The sequence below is a fragment of the Cavia porcellus genome, unplaced genomic scaffold (genome assembly GCF_034190915.1).
Source record: "Cavia porcellus strain 051 isolate PalLab524CR breed Dunkin Hartley unplaced genomic scaffold, mCavPor4.1 scaffold_9, whole genome shotgun sequence".
NCBI classification, from domain to species: Eukaryota; Metazoa; Chordata; class Mammalia; order Rodentia; family Caviidae; genus Cavia; species Cavia porcellus.
In genome coordinates, this window is record NW_026947492.1 from 11,122,853 (window position 1) to 11,149,860 (window position 27,008).

The 27,008-nt window shown below is 47.6% G+C and overlaps 1 protein-coding gene and 1 pseudogene across 4 annotated transcripts; one reads left to right on the forward strand and one right to left on the reverse strand.

Moving 5' to 3' along the window:
• The first annotated feature begins 751 nt into the window (after positions 1-751).
• Positions 752-871, forward strand: LOC111757701 (small nucleolar RNA SNORA2/SNORA34 family; annotated as a pseudogene).
• A 4,764-nt stretch (positions 872-5,635) lies between these two features.
• On the reverse strand, positions 5,636-17,621 carry Hyou1 (hypoxia up-regulated 1). 4 transcript variants are annotated; one of them, XM_013155587.3, is made up of 26 exons: positions 17,523-17,621; positions 16,515-16,612; positions 16,223-16,316; positions 15,994-16,072; positions 15,713-15,867; positions 15,517-15,593; positions 14,915-15,096; positions 14,555-14,670; positions 13,189-13,381; positions 12,898-13,032; positions 12,724-12,806; positions 12,477-12,609; positions 12,154-12,341; positions 11,585-11,723; positions 10,511-10,571; positions 10,282-10,361; positions 9,848-10,033; positions 9,567-9,736; positions 9,379-9,466; positions 9,149-9,271; positions 8,436-8,569; positions 8,248-8,332; positions 7,825-8,065; positions 7,682-7,732; positions 7,087-7,137; positions 5,636-6,973 (listed from the first exon to the last, which is right to left on the reverse strand). In XM_013155587.3, the coding sequence occupies exons 1-26, from the start codon at positions 17,570-17,572 to the stop codon at positions 6,918-6,920; spliced, it is 3,048 nt and encodes a 1,015-aa protein (XP_013011041.2). In that variant the 5' UTR covers positions 17,573-17,621; the 3' UTR covers positions 5,636-6,917. The 4 variants fall into 4 exon arrangements, with proteins under 4 accessions (XP_013011041.2, XP_003472829.3, XP_013011042.2 ...); XM_003472781.5 differs by having other exon boundaries at positions 9,567-9,739; positions 17,523-17,620; XM_013155588.2 differs by having other exon boundaries at positions 9,567-9,739; positions 17,442-17,538.
• Positions 17,622-27,008: the final 9,387 nt, after the last annotated feature.

Sequence of the window (27,008 nt, forward strand, 5' to 3'; positions counted from 1 at the left end):
TAGATTTTTTTTTGGTCTTTTTTCTTTTTATCAGTACCAGGGATCGAACTCATGACTGCCTGCTTGCAAGGCAGGCACTTATGTGGCTGAGCTAAATCCCCAGCAGGAATTCAAATATTAAAACAGCCATGGTTGTGTTAGGTGTGGTATTGTAATCCCAACACTCAGGAGGCTGACGTGGGAGGATCGTTGCAAGTTGGAGAACAACCTGGGCTACAAAGTGAGCTCAAGGCCAGCCTGAACTGCATAGGGAGACCCTGTCTCAAAAAAAAGACAAAAAAAAAAAAAAAAAAAAGCCATGGTTGTTAAAAAATAATGGTTCTATTTTATGTTGTAAGATGTTTGATATTTAGATAAGATGATAACACCTCTGCTACATTGTACTGTTGTCAGTCTTTTCTTATAGATATTCAACAACTGAGGTTTGGAGACCAACAGTTAGAGAGACAGATGGGCTCCGTTCCAAGGTGTTCCTGAGGGGACCTAACTGACCTTGATAGATAACAAAAATTGACTGTGTTTAAAACAGGACTCAACTTAACTTGGTCTTAAACATCTTGCAAAAAACAGAGATATATGCAACTACTAGAGATATATAAAACAATGCTAAAGTAAGATGTTATAAAAAAATTCAAGTCACTTAGTACCTTTTGGCAGTTGCCAGCTATGCTGGTGGCTGACTACTGTCACAGATTAATGGACTGCACAGGGTTTCAATTGCAAAATGCAGGGACTTAAAATCTTTGGACCACTGGCCCTGAATCAAGGCTGTTGGTTTCAAGCAGAAGCCTAAAGAGATGTCTTTCTATGGTCTGTTGGCCATTTCAGAACTTGGGCAGTGAAATGGTCAATTCATTAGAAAGCAACAGCTTGACGCAACCTCCTTCCCCCCATGAGCGGCTGTGAGCATGGCAGGCTGTGGCAGCCCAGGATGGGAGCCACCGGCATTTACTGGGACCCGGCAATGGTGGGACCTGGAGCGCCAGGAAACCAAGCAAATCCTGTCCCTCTACCTGTTTTGTTTTGTTGAACTTCAATATACATGAAAGTATGGACAGCTATTTTTTTTTAATTTTATTTTGAAAGCAGTAAAATACAACAGAACAAGACAGAATAAAGCCAACTAAGATCGTACAGTGAAATTGGTACAGAACTTCACAGCAGGTTATTGGGATAACAGTAATAGGTGTCACAGTATATTTCATTATTTTTACAATAGTTGTTCTTTCAATCACGTATATCAAAATAAAATGAAATACAGAACATTATAGAACTTATCAAAACAGAATATTGAATAACAGTACCATTAATTAGAATAGAACAAAACAGTAATAAAAATATTTGCCTTCAAAGAGATGGTAGAAGGAAATCCCCCTTATTTGCTATGGTCAACCTCCCAGGAGATGCTCAGATTTCTGGTTCCCGTTTGCTAACAAGGGACAGGAGAAGGAGGGGAGGGGAAGTGGGATGTTTGACTCTAGGCCGTGCACCAGTAGGTTCACTATTGCTTAGCAGGGAGTCAGGCTGGTTGCTTGGTTTCCCAGCTTCATAAGTTCCAACATGGTGTGGAATTTCAAAAGACACTGGTGGTTCCCCCTGTAGGGGCTGTAGTCTGCCACACTGCAGCCACTTACCAGGGAGGGGAGCTGCTTGCTTGGTTTCCCAGCTGGAAAGCTATTTTGAAGAGAACGAGACTCTATGACAGCCATTAGTGACTTCCCTATTGTCTGGTTTTGAAGACCTAAAAACACCTTCCTCATTCTCTTCAAATCAGTTTTATACTATGTTGTTCTGTATGAATTCTCTGTATGCAAACCTCATTTGTTGAATATCTATTTGGAAGAAAACAAGAAACAATATGATAGATAGTGAAGATCTCAGGTCACCTAGTTTTAAAATTTATATCTCTTACATTGCTTTCTTATATCCTATTTTGTTCTGTTTTGTTGTATTTAATTGTACCCCCTTTAAAATAAAAATTAAAGAATTAAAAAATTAAAAAAAAATCTTTGGGGGCTGGGGATTTAGCTCAGCAGCATAAGCACTTGCCTTGCAAGCAGGCAGTCGTGAGTTCGATCCCAGGTACCGATTAAAAAAAAAATCTTTGGACTGCACTTAAAATAAAAAGATCTACAGAGCTCTCCAACACAGCTCCTCCAGCTTCAGCTGACCACCAATCCTGTGCAACAACAAAACAAAAAGGGCTATGTAGGGAGCTAGGAAGCTGGAGACTGGCCATATGTGTGGGGCTAAAGCAAGGTCAGCCCCCAAAAAACATAGAGACCAAAACAAGCTATGTAAACAAGTTGTTCCAGCACCAAGAAGGCAAGGGGCCAGGCCTGCCAGGCCATGGGTTGCTAGGCAGAGGGGCTGAAATTGACATCATCTTTCCCAGTACATAAATAAAGGTGCTACAGTGGTTAACAGGTCCTTTCCTCCCATCAGGAGGATAAGGGCTCCACCTGAGGCCAGTTTTGTCTTTTATTTTTCTAATCCCCTCGCCAGTCCTTAATCCCAAAAACCTCAGGAGCTACCTTGGGTGTGGCAGGAATCCTCAATTTTATTCACATGAATATAATGTTGTAACAGCTTCCGAACAATTTCAGATCTCCTCAAAAATTTACAGCATTGGCCGGGCGTGGTGGCTCACACCTGTAATCCCAGCACTCTGGAGGCTGAAGCAGGAGGATTGTTGCAAGTTCAAGACCAGCCTGGGCTGCAAAGTGAGCTCAAGGCCAGCCTGAACTGCATAGTGAGACCCTGTCTCAAAAAAAGACAAAAAAAAAAAAAAATTTACAGTATAACTCAAAAATTCTAGGCCAGGGATAGTGGTGCACACCTGTAATCCTGGCACTTGGGAGGTTAAGCCAAGAGCATGGCTGTGAGTTCAAGGCCAGCCTGAATTGCATAATGAAACCATCTCAGAAAGACAAAATCTATCCTCAGGCTGGGCTTGGTGGCACACCCCTGTAATTCCAGCACTCGGGAGGCTGAGACAGGGGGATCTATGAACTATGGTAGTGAGACCCTTAAAAAAAACCCTATTGGATTAATAAACTTTTGGGTAGGTTTGTGGTTGATCAGTGTGTAGGTTGAAAATTGAGGAGAGAACAAAAAAAAAAAAAAAAAAAGAAAGAAAGAAAATTAAGGAGGGAAGACACTCGATGGGAGTGGTACCCACCAATATGCTTGTGGTCTGGACAAACTCAGACAGGAAAGGAGCACCATCTTCAGAGGAGCGCCATCTTCCAATGTTAGTCTCCAGTTCCTGCGGGTTTGGAGTGAACTCCGGCTTTCTAGTTGTTTGCTCCCCCTCCCCACAGACAGGGTCTCACTAATTGCCCAGATGGGCTGCACCTTGGCCTCCTGCCTCAGCCTGCAATTACAAGTGAGCATCACCATGCTCAACCTAAGTATGTGTTTATGTCTTTTTGAGACAGGATCTCACCGTGTAGTTCAGGCTGAATTTGAACTATGTACCCTAGGCTGGCCTGAAACTCATGTGATCCTTCTGCCTCAGCCGCCCCAGTTCTGGGATCACAGGCATGTGCCACTATGCCTGGCTAGCTTTTTTTTTTTCCAGCTATTTCTTTTTAAATGTAGGTATTGGTTACTGTAATTTACCATTGGCACTCTTTTAATTAATTTCCTAAATCTTGGTGGGGTGTGTGTGTGTGATAAAAACGTTATGTATACATCAACAGGCAGACGCTTGTGAGGATTAAGCTGTTGCCCAGGTTGGTTTTTTTTTTTGACCTGACGACCATGTGCTTGCAAGGCAGGCGCTTATGCCCACTGAGCTAAATCCCCAGCCCACCAGGTTGGTTCTTAATTCCTGGGTTCGTGACCCTCCTGACTCAGCTTCCCAAGTAGCTAGAACTACAAGGATATGCTACCATGCTCTGCAAATGCTTTGTTCAAGTTTTAGTTCCATAGCAAAATCGAGCAGACACACAGAGGCCCCACAGCTGCCTCCACACATGCGTGGTTCCCCCACCATTCCACAAGGTCACAGTCAGTGAGCTGCACTGACACACGGCCTAGGCCACAGCTCACATCAGAGCTCCGTCTTGGTGTTGTGCAGCCCAGGGGTCTCAGTGAAATGCTTCCTGACCTTATCACCACCTCGACAACACCCCCAGAGCTCTGGGCAACAACGAGGTACACAGGTACACAGGTGCACCGCTGACAGGGAAGGTACCCCCTGGGAGAGACTTGAGCACAAGGGTGAGCAGGTCCATTTTTTCTGCTCAATTATGCTACAACCAAAACTGCTCTAAAAGACTGCCTTCCAGGCGTCTCAGCCCACACCTGTAATCTCGGTGCTAAGGAGGCTGAGGCAGGAGGATTGCAGTGTGTGAGGCCAGCCTGGGCTACAAAGTGAATTTAAGGCCAATTTGGACTGCACAGTGAAATCCTGTCTCAAAAAATACAAAAAACAAAACTTTTGGTTCACAACTTGTCTGACCACTTTGACCTTCAGGGAAAACCCTTCATGGTCCTTAAGTATTCAGCTCCTCGGACATGTAGGAGGCTAATGATGGATGTCCTCCTTTGGTGAAACACGGTTCCATCCCAGCTAATGAACCAACGTCTTCCAAGTGCTTAATCTAACCCTAATGAACCAACATCTTCCAAGTGCTTAATCTCTTAACAGTCTTGTGGCAGAGTGGAAAAAGTGAGGGGTAATGGACCACAATTTCAAAATAACAGATTTCCTGGACCAGTTACTGAACCTCTATGAACTGTCAATTAATTTGCAAAATGGGGCTGCTGCCTTAAATACGGATATTCCAGGGGAGGCACGGTGGTGCGTACCTGCAGTCCCAGCTCTTCAGGAGGCTGGGGCAAAAATGCTGAGCCCTAGAGCCAGGTGTGGGTGTGTAAGCCTGTAACCCCAGCACTCAGGAGGCAGAGGCAGGAGGATCCTTGCAAGTTCTAGACATTGGGCTACAAGTGAGCTCAAAGCCAGACTGAACTGCATAGTGAGATCCTGTCTCAAAAAGCCAAAAAAAAAAAAAAAGTGCTGAGCCCAGGAATTCAGGGACAGCCTGGCCACGTCGATACTGCCCCTCTCTCAAAATTTGGTGAAACTAACTGGGATCCAAATAGTGTAAAGGTAAAAAGAGCCAAGATTTTGTTTCTTTTTTTTTTTTGTCTTTTTCCTTTTTATTGGTACCAGGGATCGAACTCATGACTGCCTGCTTGCAAAATAGGCGCTTATGCCGCTGAGCTAAATCCCCAGCCCCAAGATTTTGTTTCTATGGGAAAAAATGTTAATAATCTTTTGGTGACAGCATTAACAGTAATTTTATTACACAAAGCTTTGGGAAAGAGTCTCACTTTGTAGTGCATGACCTCAAACTCGCCTCTATCCTCCTGCCTCAACTCTCCCCCAGCACTGGGATCACAGGGGAGCGCATCACGCTGATGGGCCGGGCTGGTGGTGCATGCCTGTGATCCCCGCACCTGGAGACTGAGGTAGCTGGATCACTGTGAGTTCCAGGCTGAGCTGGGCTACAAAGTGAGTTCAAGGTCAGCATGAACTGCACAGTGAAACCCCAAGTCTAAGACAAAAAAAAAAAGGCATAAACATGATGCTCAGAAAATACATTTTAAGAAGTCAAAGCACAACTATAGAAAAGAATATTTTATTCAAACAGTTTCTCAATTAACAATGGAGCAAAGTACAATCTGATTTAAATCTGTCCATCCAGCTTCAATAGCTAATGAAAGAACTCAAACGGGGGGGGTGGGGGACGGACGGACAGATGGGACTTGGGTCCCTCACTGCCAATGTGGCAAAAAAAAGGGGGAGGCGGCGGAGGTTAGGGTGGGGGCAGAATGACTTGACAACCAGGTTTGCCTTGTCCCCGGCCCGGAGTCAGCCCCAGCTGCCACTACAGACAGCACTGGAGGACAGGCCCCCAAGGGCCTGGCATAGTGGGTGAAGGTCCCCGGTTCTAGCACTGCACGATCCTGTACCCCGAAGCCCGACTGTGGCATTTTTACATTCATACCATGGTCTCTCATCCCCCAGGGGTCTTGGGATAGGGGCTCACAGTAGAAAGCACGTTTTGGTCAGCCTGGAGGGTTGAGGGGTACATGGGGCAAGGGAAAGGCTCTACCTAGGAGGGATAGGCCAGTAGAAGGGGACAGCTCATCACAGCCACCTGGAGCCATCGAGCTCCTGGGAAGGACACCAAGTGCGTGCGAGGTGAGCCCACATCAGTCTTTCTCTGGCTCGCTGGGCTCAGTGCCCGATGACGCGGGCTTCCTACCCCGACAGCAGCAGCTGCCCTGACTCCATCCCTGCCTGCTCTGGCCACCAGGGCACACATGCTGCGGGAATACTTTACACTGACCCCGGCTGGCCCACAGGTAAGGCTCTGGGCAAGGGGGAAAGAGGAATCCCATGTGCGCCAGGAAGAAAGCAATCAGGTGAGAGGCGGGCTTCAGGAAAGGAACATTTTGGGGGAGAAAAGACCAGAGAGAGGCACTCAGAAACAAGACCCGGTGACGAGGCTCTGCGGACCTAGGCCAAGGACAGACCGATTTCCTGGCGCACAAGGGAAAGGATAGACGGATGGAAGGGTGCTCTCCTGTGACCAAGACGCCCTCCCCTACCAGGTCTCCACCTACCCCTGCAGGAGTAAGACGCGTGAGTGATTTTCCCCGAGTGGGTAGAAGAAGACCAGGGAGCAGGTGGGACGGGGACCAGACAAATTCAGGTTTTAACCACAGGGCTGCTCCAGAAGAACCTGGGAGGTGGGCCCCACCTGCCCCTTCCCCAAGCGACATTCCCAGGGGAGACAAGGAACTTAAGCCACGAGGCTGGGCCCACCCCGCCCCCACCCCATGGGTAATAAATAGAGGTGGCCAGAGGGGTGGGCTGGGTGGGAGCCGGGAGGTGGAGGTTATAGTTCATCGTTCTTCCGCTTCTGTCCGGCTGGCTGCTGCTCCTGCTCAGGTTCTGTTGGGAGTTGGGGCCACCAGTCAGAGGCCAGCGGCCCCAGTGCTCGGCAGCTGTTTCCCCTTCAGGCCCAGTGGCTGCCGCCCGGTGCACCCCAGCCCCTGGCTCCTCACCTGCTCCAGGCCCTCCTAACTCCAGCGGCTCAGTGTCTGCTGGTTCAGACCCTGCATTTTGGAAGGAGTAGTTTAGTCTTGCAGGTTAATGGAGGGGTAGCAAACTATTTCTGTAAAGAGGCAGCTGATTAAGTACTTTATGATGTGTGAACACAGTAGGCCTCCTGTTCACCTGATTTTTATTTTTGTTTGAGACGGGGTCTCACAATGCAGTTCAGGCTTGCCTTGAGCTCACTTTGTAGCCCAGGCTGGTTTCACACCTGCAAGGATCCTCCTGCCTCAGCCTCCCCAGTTTGGGGATGGGCCACCATGCCTGGCTTTTGTTTGCCCAATTTTTTTTTTGTCTTTTTCTTTTTTGTCTTTACTGGGGTTCGAACTCACGACTGCCTGCTTGCAAGGCAGGTGCTTATGCCGCTAAGCTAAATCCCCAACCCTTGTTTGCCCAATTTTTAAAAAAAACTTCTTTAAAAGTAATGGCCATCCACACTTCAAGGGCCATCTGGGAACAAGCTTCTGTGCCTGTGCCTGCCAATAGGTGGACACCCTGCCAGGCTGACACCATGTCCCCATTCCCAACCATGGTTCCCCGACTCACCAGTCTCTACCTTCTCGGGTTCTGAAATGGGCTCTGCGTCTTCAGTTTGGCCTGCATGGAAAGCAGAGTAAGATGTCGCCCGGGCAGGACAGGTGGGCTTTCCTCTGCCTGCTGACACCCCGAGCCAGGTACCGTGCTCTCACCTGCTGGTGGGATGACCTTCTCCCCTTGGTCACTCGCACTGGCACTGAGGGGAGGCTCTGCCCGGGTACCATTCTTATCCTTGGGCCGGGGCCGAGGCTTGGCAAACTTGGCCTTATTGAGCAGGTACTGCACCTCGCGGTCTAGTGCCATCATCTTAGCCTCGATGTCTTTGGAGAGCAGCACAGGCTTCTCCGTGGCAGGAAGCTTAGCTTGCTCAGCCACGGTTGCATTCTTCCAGGCCTGTGGGGAGGCCAGGACAGGCTCAGAGAGAGTTCTGGAAAAAGCACATGTCTGTCCCAGCTGAGATCACAACGACCTCAGTCTCTTCCCGCAGCCCGGAAATCCCTGTCACCCTTGGCCACTGGTCCCACACTGACAGCTTCCCAGCTAAGTGTTCGGTCACAGAGTCACAAACTGATTACCCAGGTCTCATTGATGACTTTCTCTAATGTTGTCATCTCCACCTCAGTGAAGATCTGGTCCATCTCTGGGAGAAGCCGGGCACCCCTGGAAGCCAGAGAGAAAGTCAGCCCAGGAAGCAGAGGTGCACAGTATGGTGGGATGGGGAGCTGCGGCCGGACAGGAGTGGATGAAGGCAGGGGTCGCTCACTTGAGGAATATGCTGGAATGGTTGAGGAGACTGTCCAGGGCAGACAACCGTTCAGGCCACTTCTTGCGCTCTTCCACCCGAAAAAACAATCCTAGGCACAGCTTCCTCAGCTCGGCCAGCTTGTCCTTCAACATCTGGCGGACATGGCGATAAGCAGAGGGCTTGAGAGCTGGTAGGAGAACCCTGAGGAGGCAGCCCTCCATCCACTTTGTTTCTGGTGTTGGGATTTTTTCTTTTTCTTTTTCGAGATATGGTCTCACTATACAGTTCAGGCTGGCCTTCAACTCAAAGCAATCCTCCTGCCTCAGCCTTCTGAGTGCCAGGTAAATAGGCATGCTCCGCCATATCTGGGGATTCCACCCAGCAATTCTCCTGGTAGGCAAGCCCGACCACTGCTATAGCCCCACACAACCCACCCCCACCTTCTCCTGAGAAGGTCTATGCTGCTCAGGCTGGCTTCAACTTCCGGACTCACGCGATCTTCCCGATCCGGCTTCCTGAGCAGCTGGGACTGGGATGCACACCCCTGCATCTGCCTGTCTCTCTCTTTTTTTTTTTTTGCAGTGCTAGGGACTGAACCCAGGCCCTTGTGCACGCAAGCAGGCTATTACCCAGCTACACTCCCGGCCTCACACCCCCGGCTCTTCTTTCTGAAGCTGGAGGAGGAGGTCCAGAGCTCCCGCCCTGCCCTCAGGTCCCCGGAAACCCCTCACCGCAGTTGTGGCGGCAAAGCCGTCATCCTCCAGCCAGGTGGACGCAGCACTGAGTTTCCCAGCAATCTCCTCACGCTCTTTCTCCGTGGACACTTCCTGATACTCAGGCTGGTATAGCTTGTCCTAGGAGAGGACAAATGCACACTTTCAATAGGCCCCAGGGCAGGGGCTCAGCACACACCCTCAAACCTGAGTCCCGGGGCCAGAAGGTGCAGTCCCAGCCTGCCAACCTGGGTTTCAAAGATAAAAGCTTCCAAGCTATTGGCAGCTTTCTCCCGTTCCTGTTTCTCTAGGTCTCGAAGGGTCAGGTCCTCAAGTCTGTGGGAGGAGGAGAGGCAGGGATGAGGGCGAGGGCAGGTTAGGGTGTGAGCCCTCCGAGGTGTACTCCACACCTGTTCCACGCGCGCTCGCCACTTACTTCTGCACTGAGCGAGCCAGCTCATCCGCTGGCAAGTCAGGCAGGTCCAGAACAACCAGCTCCACCCCAATCTCCTCCACCATCCTCTGCTTCCGGGCAGGCTTCTGCTTTTTTTCTTCCTCAGGGGATGGAGGGGCACCTTTAGGCCCCAAGTCTCCCTTCTCACTGGTCTTCTGGGTGGGAAGAGTTGGAACATCAGGGGGAGCTCTGACCTCTTCCGCAGAAGGCCTCCGTCCCTTCCCAAGCCCCTGTCCCCCAGACTGCCCTTCTCCACAGCTCACCTGGGCCTCCGACTTGTCCCCGTTTTCCTCTGCAGCAGGCTTCTCTGCCTCGGGGGCTGTGTCTCCCTTGGGCTCAGTGAGCGGGGGCTGAGTGGTCCCCTCCACTGGGGCCTCAGCTTCCTCCTTGAGTTCCACCTGCTCCCCAGGTTCATCCTTGCCTCCCTCAGCAGGGCCCTCCTCTTCCTCCTGAAGAACAATCACAGGCGCCCTGGTTGACAATCAGCAGAGCTGGGGGCCGGGCCGGCTCCTCTGCTCTCTGGAGAGTCGCTGCTGAGGATGCAGCTTGGGGGGGCCACCGGCAGCAGAGGAAATGGCTCAGGTCCAGCAGGGTGGGGGTGGGGGTGCAGTTAATACAGTGCGGGCCAAGGCGAAGGCCAGGGAGGCCCATCTGACCCCACACACTGCCCACGCCTGCTCCCCACGCGCTCACACACCTGAACAGTATCAGTCCCGTTCTCTTTAGTGTCTGCTGTGGAACCACCACCAAACAGACTGGAAATGGTATTGCCAAGCTCTAGAGAGAAGTGCACAGATTCAAAATGGGACTAAGCAGTGACTCCACCTTCTGACCCAAGTGCAATGCCCAGTCCATCACCCCAAAAGCACATGAGTGTGTTTGCTCCCATCCCCACACTCACACACTGGTGCACACATGCATCTTACTGGTGAGAGTAGATTCTTCCTCTGGGCTGTCTTCCACCAGGGTCTCAAATACAGACTCTACCTGAAAAAGGGTTTGAAATGAAGACAGGCACATGCTAGCCTGGCACAGTGGAACACACCTGCAATTCCAGTACTCAGGAGGCTGAGGCAGGAAGATCACTGCAAGTTTCAGGCCAGTGCCATTTCTCCATAAACACCTGCCACAGGGAGCGAGTGTCTGATAAAGCATCCTGGGACTCACCGTTCCTCTCCTGACAGGGACAGGGTTTGGTTATGTAGTTCAGGCAGGCCTGGAACTCATTTTATAACCATGGCTGGCCTCAAACTCACCTAATCCCTCTGCCTCAGCCTCCCAAGTGCTGGGATCACAGGTGTGCAACAGTATGCCCAGCTCTCCTGCCTTTGGGAGAAGGGGGTGGCACAGGTAACAGGGACGGAACTCACAACCTCATACTTGCCAGGCATGCACTTGTGTCACTGAGCTAAATTCCTGGCCCTCACCTGCCTTTTCTTAAGGGCTCCTAGATGGTCACCTGCTCTGACTAGGCGTCCTCTGACTTGGAGACAAGACTGCAACTCCTTTTTCCCCTTACAGCCTTCTGTGAATCTACTCAGTAACCTGATTGGCCATCTTTCTCCAGAGTATATGCTAGGAGACATTCAATCCAGGAACAATGGGCTTCTCAATCATTCTGTAGTTCTCAGTAATGAATTACAGTGCCAATAAGCATTTACAGGCCCAAGCAGGCCTACATCAGCTTTCTAGTTAGCTCTGGCAAGAGGCCAAGATTGGCTGGGCATAGTGGCACACTCCTGTGATCCCAGCATTTGGGATGCTGAGGCAGGAGGATCGTTGCAAGTTCAAGACCAGCCCAGGCTACAAAGTGAGCCCAAAGCCAACCTGAACTGCATAGCAAGACTGTCTCAAAAAGACAAAGACAAAAAAAAAAAAAAAAAAAAAAAAAGCCAAGACTGACCAGACCCCCAAACCCTCGTTTATACCGCATAACATACTTTGGGAAAGGCTGGCAGAGCGCAGGCTCCAGCCGGCACACAGGTCTATGCTGTTCTCACCCTGTCCAGACTGAGCACACCACTCTCATCCAGATTGAAGTGTGCCTTAATGCCCTTGGACTCGTAGTCGGGATACTTCTTAAAGCTGTCACCCACACCTTTTAGTTTCACTGTGGTCAGATTCTGAGAGCCAAATACCCTGGATGGGAGAAAAAGAGGAGTTTGAGATTGACCCAGCTGACCCTCAACTCCAGACTATAGACTCCTGGAACTGCATGTCTGTGCCCTGCCCAACGCCACACTCAGGAGAGAAGTACTCTCCAGAGAAGCTCTCACAAGCCGGGCATAGTGGTGCACACCTATCATCCCAGCACTCCGAAAGCTGAAGCAGGAGGATCACCTTGAGTTTGAGGCCAACCTGGGCTACATAGTGAGTTCAAGGCCAGCCTGGACTACACAGTGAAATTCTGTCTCAAAAACAACGAACACTCAGAGAGGCTCTCATTCTTAACCCTAAGTCTGGTTCCACTCAACCACATGGCCTTCCTCCTCCTCTCCCCCAATCCTCAGGTCACATGCTGGCTGTACCTCCCCCTCCTGGAAGTCCCATCCTGTCCCCCAGCCCTCACCTGAGATCCTCAGGCCCCAGGAAACCCAGGTCACCATAGTTGACGTGGAAGTCGAAATCGTGGCTGTAGCGGTTAAAGGTGATGACCTTGCGCTGAGGATAGGGCCCCATGCGGGAGAAGAGCACGCGTTTGTTGTGCTTCAGGCTGCGGACCCCAGGCTCCTCCTCTACCTCCCTGGTGAATTCCACCTACATGGCAGGGAGAGAGCACACTGGAGAGCCAGCGGGAGATGGGGCGGAAAGATAAGGGCGGGCTGGAGTGGGCAGAAGGCAGCACTTGGAGAGGCTGCAGGAGCTCATCCCCGAATGCACAGGCTCACTCACCAGGATAGGATAGACCACTGCATCTCGGATGACAAACGGCTTCACCTTGAACGCTTTGCTGAGGGCAGCTGCCTGGTACACAGCCCCCATGGCAGCTGCTTCATCTGCATTGATGTTCTTCCCCAGTTCCTCCCTACGAGAGTCCCAAACATCAGTCCCATCAGCACCCAGCCTGGCCTCTTGTCCTAGTCCTCCAGGTGTCCAGCGCTGGGAGGGCACAGGCCTCATTTCTGGTGTCCACACTCACTTGCCCACAGCCTTCAGCAGCACCTCCTGAACCTTGGGGACACGAGTGGCTCCACCCACCAGGATCACCTGCTCAATCTCATCCTGCAGAGGGCAAAGACAAGGTGAGGCAGCTGACAAGCCTGTGTGTCCCCCTGCACCTCCTGCGGGCACTGCTGCCACCTCAGGCACTCACCAAGCTCATTTCCGCACTCTGGAGGGCCTGCCGGACAGGCCCAGGCACCCGCTCAAACAAGTCTGCACATAACTCCTCAAATTCCGCTCGAGTCACTTTTGCCTTGAAGTCTAAGTCGTCCATCAGGCCTTCAATCTGGGGGACAAGAAAGATGCTTGTCAGGAGGCTTCTGCTAAGGTCGCATTCTGTGGATATGCAGAGCAGACTCCACAGGAAACAAGACTGGGGGACGGCAGAAGCCCTCTGCCCCGGGAATGGGGACTTTGCCCTCTACTGGCCCTGTGTGGGTACCTGGGCCATGTGGTCAGCGTTGGCACTCAGCACGGTTTTGAGTCGATTGGCTTCCCGCAGCAGCTTGGCCATGGCACGTGGGTTCTCCCGCACATCCTTGGTTCTCTGGCCCTTGCGCTGCTCATTGAAGAGCCCAGCCAGGTGCTCCCGGAGCCGGAGTTCCATCTCCAGGCCCCCCAGGGTGCGGTCAAACCTGTCCAGGAAACGGAGCAGGGGAAGTGCTGGGAGCAGGTTCTCTCCATAGGCATGGGAGCCCGACTCCCGTTGCATCCTGCCCCTTTCTAGGACCCAGGTCACCCCGTGCCCACCGTATGGACACATGCTCAGTTCTCAATTGGGAGGGCCAGTTCATCCACCCACTTGCTCAACAATAATTTGTGAGCACCAACAAGAGTTGCACTTTTCCCTTGATGGAGAAACAGAGCCACCACAACACAGGGGAGAGTTGTGCTATTCAGGGGGTCTGGGGAAGCAGCCGTGCTGGAACTGAAACCTGAGGGACAAACAGGAGTGAATTAGGGGAAGAGAAAAATGAGCGTTCTAGAAAGAGGAAACAGCTTCTATAAAGACCCCTAAGGCTGGAGAGAATGTAGCAAACTCCAAAGAAGGGCAAGAGTACAGGGGTCAAAGACCAAGAGGAGTGAACTAGGCATTATAAACAGTGAAGAAGGGGCTGGGGATTTAGCCTAGCGGCATAAGCGCCTGCCTTGCAAGCAGGCAGTTGTGAGTTCGATCCCTGGTAGTGATAAAAAGGAAAAAGACCCAAAAAAAAAAAAAACCAGTGAAGGGAGGCAGAAATCCGACCAGCACAGGGAAAAAGTATAAAGAAATGGGTTACAACCCAATTAGCATTTTAATTTTATTTTACTTTTTGGGTGTGGTGCTAAGGACTGAATCCAGGGCTTTTTATCTGATTAAAAAAACCACGCTAACCGTGTGCTACATCCCCAGCCCACAGATCATATAGATTAACTATTTATCTTGAAACAGCATCTCGCTATGCACTTTAGGCAGGCCTTAAATGCACAATACAGTCCAGGCTGGTCTCAAATTTGAGGTGATCTTTCTGCCTCAGTTTCCTGAGTGCTGAGATTACAACTCTTTGGGAGTGGTCCCCCACAGACTAATTCTTTATCTGGGACAGGATAAGAAAAAGCTGCTATTCTAAGAAAGCCCTGATCTGAGGGTCTTAACATGTTCCCGCAAGCCTGAAATACCGGTGGTGTCACGCATAGCCGTCCCATCAGATGGCTTATACCTCTAGTGTTCAGCATTTATCAGACAATGGAATTCAGATCACAGCTGCCTGGCAGCAGCCCCATCATGACTGTGTTAATAAGAAGCCCTCCCCCTGGCATCCACTTACCCCACCCCCCGGATCTGCAGCTGTGGTTGCATCCCGGCCTCCTTAGTCTTCACTGTCTGGTAGGTCACGATGGTGCACACGGTGCTGCCTGAGCCCATGTCATAGAACATGATGTTCTGTAGAAATATCAGGAGGCCTGTCACAGGGAACTTTTCAAAGGCCACAGTACTGCCTGCCCACCTGCCTGCATTCAAGGGGCTGCCTAACTTTCAAACTGAAGATGAGCAGCTTCAATGTAGACCCAGAGGAGATACATTTTGCCAAAAGCCAGGTATGCAAACAAGTCCAAAACAGGTCAAGTGGCCTCCACCTCAGGCTCTGTCATCCCACATGTCTGAACAACAGGCCTCTGAGGCTCACCTGCGCAGTGGTGTTGATATCTTTCCGGCGGAAGACACCATAGCTGAGAGCAGTGGCAGTATTGTCATTGATAAGCTGCAGCACTTTGAGGCCGGCCATGCGAGCAGCCTGTAGGACAGCCCGGCGCTCAGCCTGGTTAAAGAAAGCTGGCACGGTGATCACAGCATCCTTGATGGGCTGCTCTGCAACAAACAAGAGAACAGGATCCCACTCGCTCCACACCCTCGACCAGTGATGGTGAACCTCTTGGAGCTTTCAACAACATAAGCAGCCTGCTGCAGCACGTGTGCCGAAGGTTTGCCACCACCGCCCTAGATGACAGTTTCTAACTTGGTCACTACTAACACTCGGGACCACACAGTCTGCTGTTCGGAGGGGATGTCTTGTATAATGCAGAACATTTAGAGACCTCCCAGCTCCTACCCACCAGTTGCCAGTAACACGTTCATAAGTGTAACAACCAAGTGTGTTTCCTGATATTGTCACATGTTCCCCAGGAGGCAAAAACTATCCCCATTTGAGAATCACTAATCCCCATTTTTGCCCAGGTCTACAGATCCTGGGGGAGCTTGGCTGCTGGTGGCTACCACCTTGCCACTCACCTGCAAAATCTTCAGCCAGAGAACGAGAGTAATTGAGAACCATGCCCAGCACTTCCTCAGGTGAGAACTGCAGCTGCCTGAGGGGAAGAGAGGTAGTCAAGGGCTGGGAAAACCAAAAACTAAGGCAGGCAATCACCAATGCACCAGTGAGGAGCCCCGAAGTTAAGGAGCCCACCCTTTCCAGCAGAACACTCACGGGCTAATCCGGAAGTGCACGGTCTGCCTCTGAGGATCAAACTGCAGCTCATGCTCAGGGAAACGAGCCCGATAAAGGGCTACGTGAGGGTTATCTGCCTGCTTCCCAAGGAGATGCTGGAAGTAGCGCAGTGTAGCCTTTGGGTTCTTGATGGCCTGAAGGAGGCAGATGTGAGCAGTGTTAAGAGCCGGGACTGGGCACTGCTGTCTCTGACATCACAGAGACAGATGCACGAGGGAATGGGCTGAGTCTGACACTCTGGGAAGGAGGCTCCTGCTCACCATGCCGGCTGCAGTATCTCCAAAGAATCTTTCATTTTCCTTCAGGGTCACAGTCACTGGGGTTTTTCTCCGAGACTCCCTGAGGAAAAGAGACCCAATGTGTATCAGGAGCCGCCCTACTCGGTAACTGATCACTCAGACACAACAGTCTGATGGGTGCTGAGTAACACATGCCTGCTTGGTGTCCAGACTCCCCCACTGCCCACCCTCAGCACCAAGACCACCTTACTTGTTCAAGACAATCTCCATGGGGACTCCAGGTTTGACGATGGCCACCTTCATGGACTCACTGCCCAGGTCCACAGACATCACTGCCACTGTGTCTAAAGAGAAAACAGGATTGTCAATTACCAACCCCTCAGGGCTCTCTATTGCAAACATATAACTTTGTGGTGGCAAAAGATAATAAAGACTAAGGAGAACAAAGCCTGGCTCCAGCAATTCTAAGAGACTTCTAGCCAGAAGCCTCACACCCTCCTCATCACTTGCTAATTCTTTTGATTCCTTTGCTGAATACTTACCACTCAGTGCCAACAGGTCTGCCAAGACGACAGCCACCAGGGCCCAACAGGCAAGCCTCCTCGGCCTCTGCCTCCGGTTTGCGACTGCCATTGTGCCCCTAGGGGAAGGAAAAGACACTTGTAACTGGCTGTGCAACACGAAAGAGACAGAAACACGTAACAGCACTGAGAAGCTGTGAGGGTCAGACCTACTTGCCTTCTAGAACAGACCGGCACAGCAGCCGAAACGGCCCTGCCTCCCTCCCTCCGGATGAATTCCAATCACTCCAATCACCCCCAGAAACGTCTACCGAAAGGCCCAAACTAAAGAACTGAGACCTCGGCTCCACCACGTCCCTAATCAGAGAAGTTAACACGACAGGAGAAAGGCAAGTCGGGCCTTCCATCCACAGCACCGGCTCCCCAGACACCTAGGATGGGGCCGGGGATCCCCGCGCCGGCTCCGCTAACTCCTCACACCTGCAGCTCCCCTGGTGGCCAGGAAAGCCGGGCTGGGCCTGGACGGAAACTGAGAGGTGATGACGCTGGGAGTGGTGGGGATGGAAGAGGGGCCGGTCCCCTCCTCTGCATCCCAGGAGTTGCCCGCTCCCTTTCCCTATTCCACTCCCCGGCCCCGATCCCCACGCAGACGCGGTATGGGGAGCGATAAGGTTACTCGCCGATCTGGTATTGAGCACCCGGCGTTCACTCAAGCCTCACCTGACCAAGGCGGCAGAGCAGATCCCAGCTCAGCCCCGCGCGCGGGGGCTGCCCAGGGCGCCAGGCGCGGGGCCCAACGCACCGGCGTCCGTGCGGGCCTCACTCCCGCTCCGACCCGCCCCCGGCTAGCACGCTGCCTCCCCTAGGAGCGATGGCTGGACCCTCCCCCGGCTCCTCTGGACTCGCACCCTGCAGCCTCTGCGATGGGACAACGCGGCGCAGACCTACCCACGCGGCCGGCAGCGCACCCCCCAGCTCGAGCCCTTCACAACTCCCCTCGGTTTACAAACTGTTACATTAACCACCCACCGCTCAGCGGCGTCTCTCTTCAGCCGGCCCCGGACGCGGCGCGCGCTCATTGGCGCCTCTGTCGCCCAGCCCAGCGCCGCTCGCCTGGCCCCGCCCCCACCGCGCCGGCGCGCGTCCCCATTGGGCCACGTCTTGAGCCCGCCCCCAAGCCGGCCGCTGGACCAGTCCACGGGCTGTGGCGGAACCGCCGGTGCGCATCGGCGATTGGGCCACGTCACAGCCGGGCGCGTTCCGCTTCCTCCTCTCTGGCGTCGACCTCGGGCTCCCGCGAGGCGTTTTCCGGCGTCGCTGCATCGCTGCCGGGGAGAGCAGCGCACCTGGCACGAGTTGGGCGCACGGTCAGTCCGGCACCTGCCCCTGTCCTTCCGGTCCCACCGGGATCCCAGGCGGAGGAAGGCTGGGGCCGGCAGCCTCGCCGCCGCTGCCAGCCAAGAGGCGCTTGCTGGCCGGGTGGTCCTGACCTGCCCAAGCGTTAGCGTGGACATCAGACAGCGACTGCGCTCCTGGCTCAGTCACCTCTGCCCCTTTTGTTTTCTGGGGGATTTTTTTTAATTCTAGGGGAAATTTAAACCACAGAAAAAAAGACGTTCGCTGATGGATTACAGATAAACTATGCATGAGTGGCAGAATCCGTCCTGGAATCCGAGCCCCGTTTGTATGAGAAAGAATAATCCAAGATGTAAAGCGTTGGAACTTTTACAGTATTTGGGGGGCTATATAATTGGCTAATCACATATATATCATCCCTCTATATCTGTTCCATTAATATCACACTTTCTCTTCTTAATTGCTTGCATCGCAGGATTAAAGCATCCCACTTTCTTGGGCGTTTCTTACTCCCTTTTCTGTTACTGTTGGGTCCTTGGAAAGTGAACTTCATTGTGGATGAAAATCAGCTGCGTGTTTCTTACTAAATTGATGGCTAGCCTGCACGGAGGTCATTACTCCCACTAAATTGATGGCTAGCCTGCACGGAAGTCATTACTCGCACTGTCCTAAGAAACTTTACTCCTGTGTCTGCATTTTTCATGTTCCTTACGTGGAGAAAGAATACTCGGTGTCTGTGACTACGAAAACCTGGCCTATGGTGCTTCCTTTTAAGACTAGAATACGGCTGAGGACTGAGGGTGTAGCTGTATTAGAGTGCTTTCTAGGTTAAGGGTTTGGGTACTGCCAAAATCCCCAGTACTGCCAAAAATAAGTAGTAGTTGTGTTCAGGTAATAGAAAAATTGGTAGAAATAAAGAAATTCACTGAAAATGTTAACATAGCCCAGTGTAGGGGAGCGTGTCTGTAAATCCCAGCATTCGAGAGACAAGAGAATTGCTGCAAGTTGGAGGCCAGCCTGGGCTACATAGTGAATTCAAGGGCAGTCTGAACCGCATAGCAAGACCCTCTCTGGAAAAAAAAAAAAAACCACTCCCCCCAAAATTAATGAAATTGTACAAACACTACACAAAAGTAATCTTGAAAAAAAAAATCAGTCTGTATTGACCAAAGTTCCTATCACACCAGCCACAACTTTCCACCCCTCTGGAGGTAACATCTGTTAACTGTGGTACAGAACTCGCTAGACATTTTCTTCTGAGTACACATAATGTGCTTCTCCAGAAACTTGTAGCTTTTATCTTTTTAAACAATAAAGTGTTATAAAATCACTTGCAATTTTCTAAACTAGTAAGTCGGAGTGTAGAGACCAGACAATGAGGATCGAGGCCTAATTGATCTGTGAGCAAGAGGGAGAACCACCAGCTGTGCTCCTTTGGCAACATGCAGATGTGCTTGCACTTTGCAAGCTCAGGGAGGTTCCAGGGGGGAATCTACAGAGCCTTGGATGTTTACCTGGGTATATCCTGCAGGTAACAGGAGGCAGATGACTCTCCTACCCCAATTGCTTGTCCTCATGTCTAACAAACAAGCGAGGTTCAACAAATGCTCAGGGTTCTTTGTCCACTAGAGGTAAGAACCCCCAGCCACTCTTTCAGAATTATCTTTGTGTCTTGTCTTTAAGCTCCATTTGCCCTAGTTGGGAATAAAAGCCGGCTGGTTCCTACAGTGGAGTATTTTCCATATAATGTTTTACTGATTGTCAGTGCTGTAGAACTATCCCTGAGCGTGGCATTGGTTTAGCCATAATGATTGATGTATAATCTGTTCAGTTTCAGTAAGAAAAATTCTTTTTTTTACATTAGATTTTATTGAACTGCGCATGATGGTGCATGCCTTAATCTTAGCACTTGAGAGGCTAAAGCAGGAGGATCGTTGCCAGTTGTAGACCAGCCTGGGCTACAAAGTGACTTCAAGACCAGCCTGAGCTGCATACTGAGATCCTGTGTCAAAAAGACCAGAAAAAAAAAAAAAAGCTTTCATTGGTACATTTTATATGTACATAATGATCACATTCATCATAGAGTTCTTGATAATTTACTGTACTAAATAATTATGCCTTTGGCCAGTGCTCCAGTCTTTCTGTCCATTTCAGATACTTGGCATGCTTTTTTTTTTTTTTTTTGTACCAAGAATCAAACTCGGGGTCTTGCACTTGTCAGGCAGGCACTGTGCTATAATCCCAACCCTCAGTATGCATTTTAACATTTGTTGAACTGCTGTGATATTCACATGTATTAAGTGCTGGCAATCTATAGATGGACATGAGTTTGCCCTTAATCAGAGGTGTCATATTTGTGGTTTCATGCACATATTAAAAACCTATCAGGGGGCTGGGGATTTAGCTCAGGGGCATAAGCGCCTGCCTTGCAAGTGTGTGGTTGTGAGTTTGATCCCTGGTACCGATAAAAACGAAAAAGACAAAAGAAAAGAAAAAACCTATCAGATGACTGCAGATTGTGAGATTCCAAGATACCCTTCATGAGAACAGATTAGCTGCAGTTATGGATCTCAGCCTGTGTATCTGATCTCCGGGTGGTGTGGTAGGTGGAGGTGCTCTAGGGAATCCCTGTTTTCTCTGACAAGCAAGAGAATAGTGTTTCAGAAGAATAAGTTGTGGAACAGTGGGAAAATTTTTCATGTGGAACTTGATTTAGATTATTCTTAGATAAATTTACTCCTTGTCAAGAATAACTCCTTAGGGGCTGGGGATTTAGCTCAGCGGCATAAGCACCTGCCTTCAAGCAGGCAGTCGTGAGTTCAATCCCTGGTACCGATAAAAATGAAAAAGACAAAAAAAAAGGAAAAAAAAAAAAAAGAATAACTCCTTAGCTGAACATGGTGACACGCTGGTAATACAGGCACTGAGGAGGCAGGAGGAGGAGGATCCTAAATGAGAGTAACCCTGTGTAACTTAGTGAGATCCGATCTCAAAAAGAATAAGAAGATAGGGCTAGGGATTTAGCTCAGTGGTTCAAGCACTTCTTGATAAGTGCAACGTTGTGAGTTCGTTTCCCGGTACCAAAAATAAAATAAATATAAAAAGAGCTGGGGAGGTAGCACAGTGGTAAAGTGCTCTTGGGTTCAACCCCCAGTATCAACCAATCCACAATAGTAGAGAAAATAACTTGGTACCGGGGATCGAACTCACAACTGCCTGCTTGAAGGCAGGTGCTTATGCCGCTGAGCTAAATCCCCAGACCAGAAAATAACTTCTTAACACTTGAGGCTGACCTCCCTTCCTAGACATTGCAGGAACCCAAGGAGGGTAAAGTTGCTGTCTTGTTGTTTGCCAAGCACAGGAATAAAATGAGTGTGCATGTGTGAACACACACCATGTTAATTACATATGAGCTGAAGGCAATATTTGGGCTTTCTGGGTCCAGAGGGGAAAAAATTTTAGAGACAGGGTCTCAACATGTATCATCTTTTCCCTTCTTTCTTTTCTCCTTTCCTCTACCTCTGTTGTTTCCTTTTGAGCATTTTCTTCCCTTTTCACTTTCATAATATTTATTGTACATCTTGAGTCTTATTTACTGTTTTAGTTTTTTACACTGAAGATTAGAAATAACAGGGTGTTTACACAAGTGAGTCTGATCTATTTCACTTAGTATGGTTTCAAGTTGCATCCTTTTATCTATAAAAGCTTCCAGTTTGTCCTTTATAACTGAGTAGTACTCCATTGTATAAAAAAATTACAATTTTTGACACTTGTTTTTCCTCTTTGCTGTTATACAACTGCAACAGGTGGGCATGGTCGTGCTCACCTATAATCACAGCAGCAGGATCACGCAGAAATTCGAGGCCAGCCTGGGCTACATAGTGAAATCCTGGCTCAAAAACAAACACTGCAATAAACACTGAGCAAGACAGTCCACACCTCCGATCCCAGCACTCTGAGAGGCTGGGCAGCTTGGCAAGACCCTTTATCAATGTGAGAAATTTAAAGGGCTGGGAATCCAGCACAGTGCAAAGGCCCTGAATTCCATCTTCAGTACCAAGAAGAAAAAAAAATGCAGTAGACATCTTTACAGATAAATCTTTACACAAACCTATCCCTTATAACTTACTTAGGTTAAATTCTAGAGACTGAAATACTGTTTATTCTTGATTAAGTTTACTGTTAAGAGATTCTTCAATAGCAGTGATTGGCTCCCCCATAAACTCAATATCACTAGACTGTGGGTATGTGTGTGTTACTGAGGTTAGAACAAGGGGCATTCTACTACCCAGCTACATTCATCGTTTTTTATTTTTTATGTTTATTTATTTATTTATTTTGCCTTCTTGACATAGCATCTCACTGTGCAGTTCAGGCTGGCCTGGAGCTCACTTTGTACCCCAGGGTGGCCTCGAACTCCCAACGATCCCCCTGCCTCAGCCTCCCAAGTGCTGAGATTACAGAAGTGCACCTTTTATTTTGAGATCAGATGTTTCTAAGTCACTAAATTGCCCAGACTGGCCTTAAACTTGCAATCGGGGTATGCTTCAGCCACCGGAAGCACGGGGATGATATATGTCCCACCAGAGCTGGTGGTATCTTACACTCTTGATTCCCAGTTGTGATTCTTCTAATTTCAAAATAAAGAGTGTTCTTATTTTGAATCTCTTCAGAACTCAAGTTCTCAGCAGGTAGAGCTCTAAGTTTGTAATACTCATTTTTTGTGTAGTTCACCTGCTTTATCTTCCTCACAATACCAAAGTTCCTGATTTTTTTCTTATTTATTTACTTATTTACGGTTCTGAGGCTTGAACCCAGGGCCTTTGCACTATGCTATATCACCAGCAATGTTTTATTGTTATGTTTTAGGTATACATAATGATAAGGTTCATCATAAGGAATTTGTTCTTGCATATGATGTAACTTGCTTCTTTTTTTCTCATTCCTCTCCCATCAACCCCTCTTCCCTTCCTTATTTATAAAACCGTTATTTTCCAGTTATTTTCAGTTTTTTTGTTCTTCTTTACACTGAAACATTTTCTTCCATTTTCTAACATCTGTAATTCATTTTGAACCTTACACTTTGAGCAGATTCTTCTCCTTTCACAGTGTCTGTTGTACATTTTGAATTTCATTTGCTCTTTCAGTTTCTTACACTAGGGAGACAATATGATGTTGACACATGCAAGTCTGATTTATTTCACTTTTGGATATGCCCTCAAGTCGAATCCATTTACCTATAAAAGCCTCAAGTTTATCCTTCTTTATATCTGAGTAGTACTCTATTGCATAAATATACCACATCTTTTTACCCATACCCCTGATGGTGGGCTTTGGGTTGTTTCCAAGATTTATCTGTTATAAGTTGTGTTGCTGTAAACATGTCACTATAGTATAATATTTTTAATTCTTCTGGGAAAATATCCAAAAGGGGGATAGGTGGGTTGAATGGGACCTCTAATCCTAGTTTTTGAGGAATCTCCACACTGATTTCCATGTGGTTGTACCAGTCTACACTCCCACCAGCAGTGGAGAAGGGCTCTTTTTTCCCCACAGTCCTGCCAGCATTTGTTATAGGTTGATTCCTGGTGATAGTCATTCATCCTGGAGTGAGATGGAATCTCAGTGTTGTTTTAATTTTCATTTATTGAATGGAGAGTGATGTTGAACACTTTTTCATGTATTTGCCATTTGTATTTCTTCATCTGAGGAGCACGTATTCATCTCAGATGCCAATTTTTGGATTTGGTCTGAATTTGGGGTCTAATTTTTAAAAATTCTTTTTATGTTCTAGATAGAGGACCTTTGAGGGAAAGTTGGCTAAAATGTTTTTCCCACTCTGGGTTTTCTTTTCACTCTGTAAGTAATTTCTTTTGATGTACAAAAACATTTTAATAAGATAAGATCCCAGGAGCTGACTCTCTGAAGTACTTTCCCTGCAGTTTGCCTTTGTTCATGAACTCTCTACCTACCCCTATGTCCTTAAGATTTCCACCTACTTTCTCTTCCAGTAGTTTTAGTGTTTCTGTTTTAATATTTAGATCTTTGATCCATTTTCACTTTAGTTTTTTTTTTTTTTTTTTGTCTTTTTTCTTTTTATCGGTATCAGGGATCGAACTCACGACTGCCTGCTTGCAAGGCAGGCGCTTATGCCGCCGAGCTAAATCCCCAGCCCCTCACTTTAGTTTTTTGCATGGTGATAATGTAGAGGTATTTTATTTCCTTCACTAGATTAATTCCTAGAGATTTCATTTTTTTGGATGCCATTATGAAGGGTACTGTTTACCTAATTTCTCTCTGAGTTTGTTATTCGTGTACAGAAAGGCTATTGATTTTTGAGAGTTGACTTTGTATCTAGTTACACTATTAAATTTGCCTGTTAAATCTAGAAGTCTTTTGGTGCCATTTTTGGGGTCTTCTAAGTAGAATATCATGTCATCTGCAAATCGGGATAGTTTAACTTCTTCCTTGCCTATCTTTATTCCTTTTATTTCTTTCTCTTGTCTGATTGCACTAGCTAAAGTTTTCAGGACTATATTGAATAAAAGTGAAGACAGTGGACATCCTTGTCTTGTTCCTGGTTTTAGAGTGAAAGCTTTCAGGTTTTGCCCATTTAGTATGTTGCTGCCTATTGGTTTGTCATAGATGGATTTTATCAGATAGAGATAAAGACCAATTGATTCCAATTATCTGTAGGGTTTTTATCATGAATGGGTGCTGGACTTTGTCAAAAGCTTTTTTCCTGCATCTGTTAAGACTATCATATGATTTTTGTCCTTGGCTCTATTAATATGGTGTATTACATTTATGAATTTACATATGTTGAACCATCCCTGCATCCCTGGAATGAATCCTACCTGATCTTGGGATATAAACTTCTTGATGATTTGTCACATTTTTTTTTAACCAGTATCTTACTGAAGATTTTGCCCTTATGTTTTTTTTTTTGTTTGGGGATTGAACTCACAACCTTGCCCTTGTCAGACACTCATGCCACTGAGCTAAATCCCTGGCCTATTGCCTCTATGTTCATTAGGGAAATTGGCCTGTATTTCTCCTTCTTAGTTTGGTCCTTCTCTGGTTTTGGTATCAGGGTAATGCTTGCTTCTAGGAATGAACTTGGGAGTGTAACTTCCCTTTTAACTTCATTAGAGACTGAGAAGTAATGGTATTAGGCCTTCTCTAAATTTTTTGTAGGATTCAGCAGTGAATCCATCAGGGACTAGTCTTTTCTTTATTGGTAAATTTTAAATTACATCCTCAGTTTCATTGATTGATACTGTTTTATTTAGGATTTTTATATCTTTTTCATTCCATTTTGGTAATTTTTTTTTCAGCTTTGGTAATTCTTATATATTTAGGAATCTGTCCATTTCTTCCCTGTTTTCCAATTTATAAGAATACAAGTTCTTGAACAAGGTATAGATGATCTGGATTTCTATAGGGTCCGTTATGATTTTTTCCTTTTAATTTCTAATTGCATGGATTTGAAACTTTCCTTCCTTTTTTTAAAAATAAGTTTTACTAAGGGTTTATTGATTTTATTCACTCTTTTAAAGAATCAACTCTTTGATTCGATTCTTTGTATTGTTTTCTTAGTCTCCAGAGCATTAATTTCTTTTTTTTTTTATTTTTTATTTTTGTCTTTTTCGTTTTTTATCGGTACCAGGGGTCGAACTCATGACCGCCTGCTTGCAAGGCAGGTACTTATGCCGCTGAGCTAAATTCCCAGCCCCCTAGAGCATTAATTTCTGCTTTGATCTTTAAAATTTCCTCCCTTAAATGAGCTTTGGGATTGACTTGCTCTTTTTTTCCTAGAAACTTGAGGTTTAACATTAAGTTGCTTATTTGAACTTGCTGTTTTCCTGATATGGGTACTCACTGGTATAAATTTCTCTTGTAGGACTGCTTTCACTGTGTCCCAAAAGTCCTGGTACGTTGTATTGTCCTTGTCATTTATATGTAGAAACTATCTAATTTCTTCTTTAATTTAATTTGTGACCCATGGCTGTTTAGGAGGATGTTATTCAATTTCCATGTGTTTATGAAGTTCTTGTGGTTTCTTTTGCCACTGATTTCCAGTTAAATTGTGCTATAACCTGATAATATACATGGGATAATTTCAGTTCCTTTGCATTTACTTCAGCCTGTTCTATGAGCTAGTATGTGTTCTATTTTGAAGAATGTCCGTTGTGCATCTGAGAAGAATGTGTATTCTAATGTTGTAGAGTAGAACACTCTATAGACATCCATTAAGTCCATTTATTCAAAAGTTTGGTTCAGTTCTGATATTTCTTTATTGATTTTTCAGTTCTGATATTTCTTTAGTTAATATATGTTTTTGTGACAGTGGGGTTTTGCGAGCCTCCAATACAACTGTGTTAGTACTTATTTGACTTTTCACATCCATTGATCTTTGTTTTATGTAGCTGAATTGGTATTTTTGCATATATATTTATGATTGTATCTCTTCCTTTTGGATTATTCCTATTACAAGTATGTAGTGAGCTTCTTTGCCTGTCTTGATCAGTCTTGGCTTGAAATTCACTGCAAATAGAATAGCTAACCCTGCTTTTTTCTGGGTACCTGTTGCATGGAGTATTGTTTCCCATCCTTGGACTTTCAGTCTATTCTTTTTGAATTAAATATGTTTCTTTTATGCAGCTTGCCTGATCCATTCTGCCAGTCTGTGGTGAATTGAGACTGTTAATATTGATGGCTATCACAGATATGTACTGACTTATTTTTATCATGTTATTTTCCTGTTGATGGCCCCCTCCCCATTGAATTACTTTCCTTGCTTGGTGGATTCCTTCTTTTGGTGTTTATGGAGTTACAGTCCTCATTATCTCTTTCTAAAATATGTTTCAGAACATTTTGGATTGCTGGTTTGGTCAATTTCTTCAGGTATTCTTTACCAGGGATGTTGTCAGATCTCTGGACCAGACCCTTGCAGAGCCATAAGAAAAAAATCTCTCCAAGGAGATCTGTTACTCACACCTGCAGGTGCACAGTGCACTTGACGCCCAAAATGCATGAAGGGAAGGTTTGTTTCGCTTACACTTTTTGTAGGTTTTGGTTCATATTCAGCTAGCTCCAAGGCAGGGTGGTGTGACTAAGGAGAACCACTCATGGTGACCACAAGTAACAAGAGCAAAA